Source organism: Amblyomma americanum, chromosome 1 (assembly GCF_052857255.1).
Source record: "Amblyomma americanum isolate KBUSLIRL-KWMA chromosome 1, ASM5285725v1, whole genome shotgun sequence".
In the NCBI taxonomy this organism is placed as follows: domain Eukaryota; kingdom Metazoa; phylum Arthropoda; class Arachnida; order Ixodida; family Ixodidae; genus Amblyomma; species Amblyomma americanum.
Window position 1 is genome coordinate 53,685,689 of NC_135497.1, and position 4,951 is coordinate 53,690,639.

At 50.9% G+C, this 4,951-nt stretch overlaps 1 protein-coding gene across 1 annotated transcript; it reads right to left on the minus strand.

The window, feature by feature from the left end:
• Window positions 1-864: 864 nt before the first annotated feature.
• Window positions 865-4,550, minus strand: LOC144095515 (uncharacterized). Its single transcript, XM_077629240.1, has 4 exons — window positions 4,336-4,550; window positions 3,408-3,810; window positions 2,274-2,531; window positions 865-1,170 (listed from the first exon to the last, which is right to left on the minus strand). The coding sequence occupies exons 1-4, from the start codon at window positions 4,548-4,550 to the stop codon at window positions 865-867; spliced, it is 1,182 nt and encodes a 393-aa protein (XP_077485366.1).
• Window positions 4,551-4,951: the final 401 nt, after the last annotated feature.

Here is a 4,951-nt window from a genome sequence, read left to right on the forward strand (position 1 = left end):
CCAGCTCATCGGTGACCTGCAAAGGTGGTAATCTATGTGTTGCGTTCGACAGTGCAGTTTTCAAGCGCCGTTCGCTTAATTCTCCTTCGCTTCGGGAAGCTCCCTATTGAAACCCAAAATGACATTGTAGGTCCGCAAAAATGCGCGCATAGAATAGTGACGCAGTTTTATATTTACGCCAGGTCATGGCACAGCGCGATATGCCAGAACCGCCAACGCAGCAAATCCCCGAACGAAGATCACCTTTATCCGTCAACAGCGTAGATCCGACCCATCGATGTAACCCTTACTTTGGAAGCAATATGCATTCACTCGTGATAATCCTTATTGATTCTGCATTTGAAATGGTATAGTGTGGTATGGGGGGAACATCCCGAAGTGACTTAGCCTATCAGGGACGTTGCAGTAGGCGATTGCCGAGTAATGCCGACCACCTGGGGATCTTTATCGACCAACGACAGCGCACACCGCTCGGGCGCTTTTGCCTTTCGCCCCTACTAAAGCGTGGCAGCCGGGACCGGAATTGGAACCCGGGTCCTCCGGGTCAGTAGCCGAGCACCGTAACCACTCAGCCCATGCGGCAGCTACGTTTAGAACGTACTTGACATTAATCTTGGAGGTCCTGTACATGGAAATTACGTGATGTACTTGATCCAATTCCGACGGATATAGAGACACGCAAAGGGTGTCTTGTACTGTCTGTCTTGTATGTCTTTTGACTTATTCTACAGAAAGCGAGAAGTTTGAAACAAGAAATATTCAAGAGGATCGGAGGTTTCACGCCGACGTCCTGGAACATTTCTAATTCGTCCGCTTTTGACCCTTGTTCTTGGGGTAGAGCTTACAAGAAATTCACGCAATGAGTTAAATCCCTACCTGAAAGCTCTCGGACCAGACGCTGAGCAAGGCGTACACGACGCCGAAGTCCTGCACGCTGGGCCTGGCCACTGCCTTCAACTCGCGCGCTTGCAACTCGCGCACCGGCGCGTAAAAAACCTGCGCGTTTTTGCGCGTGCGCAGGATCAGGTTGCAGAGAGGCGCCCAGTGGCGCGGTCCACTGAGCGTCAGGCGCATCATGCGACTTCTGCCCAGAACGTCGGCACCGCACTTGAAGGGTCCATCACCGAACTCGACGGCCCGGTCCCACGGGGTGGTGTCTGACAGGTCGAACTGCGACAGGAAAGGTGGTGGGTGAGCAAGCTGTTGTGCGGCTTATTTTGAGGCTGACTCAAATCAATTTAATATTATTTCATGGATCAAGGAACAAAATCAGGTTAATGATGTTCTGGTTAAAATCAAGAAATCAAAAATAGCATTGCAGTCCATTGGCAGGGCACGTAATGCGAATGCACGATGACCGATGGTCACTTAAGGTAACAGAGTGGATTCTAAGAGAAGGCAAGTGTAGCAGTGCGAGGCAGAGACTAATATGGGCGGATGAAATTAGGAAGTTTGCAGAGATAAGGTGATCGCAGCTGCACAGGACAGGGTTAATTGGGGATAAGAGCAAAATCCTCTGTCCTATGCTGTCACAGTTACACTACTGCTGCTGATGATGATGATGACTGACTTAAGTTCAGCGCCCATAATCTACACTAATGGCTGTAATAGTAAGGAGCTTCTAGAGCCACCACTGTCATAACTTTATGTTTGTGTAACAAAAAACAGTGAGGTCACGACTGTACTGCCACACTATCACTATGCCCTGTGAATGGGATAAGGATATATGGGCTCTTGCCCCGTCAAATTAAACTATTGGCATACCGGCGTAGTCGTTTTGGAATTTTTGTGTGGATTCCCATTGCCCGATGTCCGTTACTGCCTCTCGAGAAAGAAGGGGAGCGGGACATGGTTGAAAAAAAATTCAGATACCAGTAACTGGGAAACAAAGGCTAGGCGGTTAGAGTGAAAGTGCACAAGGAGCAGAGGACGCAGAAGCGAAAGGATGTATGTCCACTCTTGGTAGTGGTCGTGAAGCTTTACACCGCGCTCTTTTAAGCAGCAGAAGTCCGGTGACGCCTAAAATACGTTTTACGCCCATTAACATTCCCTTCACCACAGCAGTCAGTGGTCCAGTTTTCTACACAGCTTTCCTTGCAGTCCTGCAATTTTCCGTGTTGCGCCACAGCTGCCCTTCTACGCAGTGATGTAGAACTCTACGACTAAAGGAAACTGTAGCGGAAGGGGAAACCGTAAGAGTACAGGAGTGTGTTTGTACACGGGTTTTTTTCTTTTAGTCCATTCAAAGCAATTAACGATATAGCGCTGCTCACCTGTGGCAGGTAGTCGCCCTCGCGATTGCACTGGCTGGTGGCGCTGTTGCCAGCGCACACCTTGTAAAGCAGCGGCGGGTGCAACAGCTGCAGGTAGACAATAGTGGATGTCGGCGACGTCTTGCGCAGAATGATGCGGCAGATGGTCGAGTACCGCACCAGCAGCCGGAACCGCGTGGAGCTACGCTTGCGGACATCCACGAAGTACAGGTACAACCCATTGGAACAGTGCTCAAAGTGTGCATTGCACTGCGTCACCTGGTGGAAGAGAAGGCATTCAGAAGAAGGGCCGAAACCGAATTATTCCGCTCCGACTGCGAAACTGCCGTACTTTTTAAGTATGCCTATCCATGTTGGTACAGTTTTGCACTTGCCAATTCATGCAGCGTGGCTAATACGTTCCAGGCCCTCGAAGAGCTTTATGTACTGTAAGCACAGTATATCAAACCCCTCCAGAGTCCTCTTTTAAGATTGACGATACATTTCCTCATCATTTGCGAAGTCATGCAACCTAGCCTTGTCACCCCAAATCGCTGCACCGTAAGAAAAATTGGACGACGAATCGCAGGTCGTTGATACAGGAAGGAGTACATAAAATTGGTTGTTTGAAATCATCCACGCAGTGTAAAGAACTCTCCCTTCCCCTCTCACTAGTGTTTCTAAATCTTTCTGGAGCCGCTCTTCACAGAATTCAATTCCCACAACAATTTAGGCTGCGCGCCAAGCAAGCCAACTAGACATGTAAGGAACCAGATGATGGATAAGGGGCCCATGTGCCAAAGTGCGTGACCATCAGGCCCGAAGCTCTGCTTTGCCATCACGTACCGAAGACCTGTCTAGGAAAAAAGGGTTAGATTTATTGTGCCTATGAGCTGCCACTGCCTTCCAGAAAAGTGATGAATTGAGAAGTCCTCACTACCCTTCTCATATCCCTCTTATGACTGGGGCTCTCGGCATCATCTAAACTATTTACCCAGCAGAAAAACACGGTGTTTTTAGGATACGACACTTTATGTCCTCACAGACTGCAATGCAGTTTATTTCCATGACCTTCCACCATGCAACCGCCACTGCCATAACTCAAACTTCTGGACGGACGCTGTCAGAAAACACCCTACGGGAACCTCATCTCACCTTAAAGCCTTCAGACGAGGTCAGCTCACTGTTGGGACAAGACGTCTTCGCAGATGAGCTTGTCCCATCTGAAGGGGAGGTAGACTTGACCGCTCTTCCCTTCTTTCCCCGCTTCACAGACATTGATTTGCCGGAGAGGGAGGACGATGACTTGGCCGACGAGAGTGGCGATGGCGGAGGCGGCATGGTGTTGGTGCTGTCAAAGTGCGCCACAAAAGTGTTGTACCCGAGGAAGCAGCCGAGGGCGAACGCGTTTACGGGTACGTCCTTGTGCTCCGTGGCTATCTGGGTGCTGTACGGGTCGCAGAACTCCTCGAGCTCCTCGGATGCGAGCCACCATTCAGGCGGGCCGGACTTGCCCGCAGCCGCGCCGTTATTAGAGGCGTTCTGGCATTGGTCGCACCTGCGGAAGTGAATGTAAAATTGACGCGCGGAACCAAGAGCTGGTACAAGCTTAAGAAGCCATATGTTCTAACACAAATGGCGGTACTCTCACCACCCTAGCCACCTCAATATGGCGGCTATGAGCCCGCAGAAACCGATAGTTCATTAATTGCACCAGGCAAGAAACTCTGAATTGAAATGTAACCATAAACACGCCCCCCCCCCCCCCCGGTTTCTGAAACTGAATAGACGGAGATGCCGATAATAATTTGCGCAGTAAGTTGTTTACGAAGCTCTACAACCTCTTCCTCTCGATCACCATATTCTGAGCAGTGCTTCACAATTCATCTGCATTGCTCAAATGGCACTGCAGTCACGTTAGTTCCAGTGCGCACAAATCTGCTAACCTCCGACTTTTGGACCCATGTCAGCGCATATGAGGAGTTTCTCAACTTACGCGACAGTAGAGGCTTGACAATATGATTGTTGACGCCGACCGATGACTGGCTAAGGGCAAAGCCAGAAGTACTTGTAGCGCACTCACCACTTAAGTACGATATGCATGAACGAGTCCTTGGGTGACCGCTCCAGTTGCAGCGTCACGTTTGCCGTCCAAGTGGGGCTCTCGTAGACTGTCACCTCGCCGCAGTCTCCGGCCACCACTTGGCCCACGGTGCACTGCAGACCGAGCAGCCGCCGAAGCTGAGACGCTGTCGGCGTGCCCCAGCCGGAGTCCAGACAATGGACGCTTAGCGCCATCTCCCGGCAGTTGTCCTGCCGGTCGCGAGCGCGAAACGCGGACGTCGGTGCCATCGGCCCCGGAAGAAACGGCTTTGCAGGAGGCTCCATATTGGCAGGTGACTATCGTGCCATTTCAAACTCGCCGACTGGCTTATGAGTTGAGTTTGACTATGTCTTCTGCTTGAGCGGAAGTCACACAAGAAGACCGACGGGTGGACCTGGAGCTGCTCGCTGTCTTGGCCTTTGGTGCGAGCTGCGAAGAGGCTTTGCATAAGTAATTAGAGCTGAATACAGAAGCTGCATCATGGGCATGAGTGACAGCATCCCTGATGTTGGGCACCACGACTTCATTCTGGCATAAAAACTGTGATTGCAGTTAACACACACCCGCCGCTGTGGCTGTGGTTAGGGCACTCGGC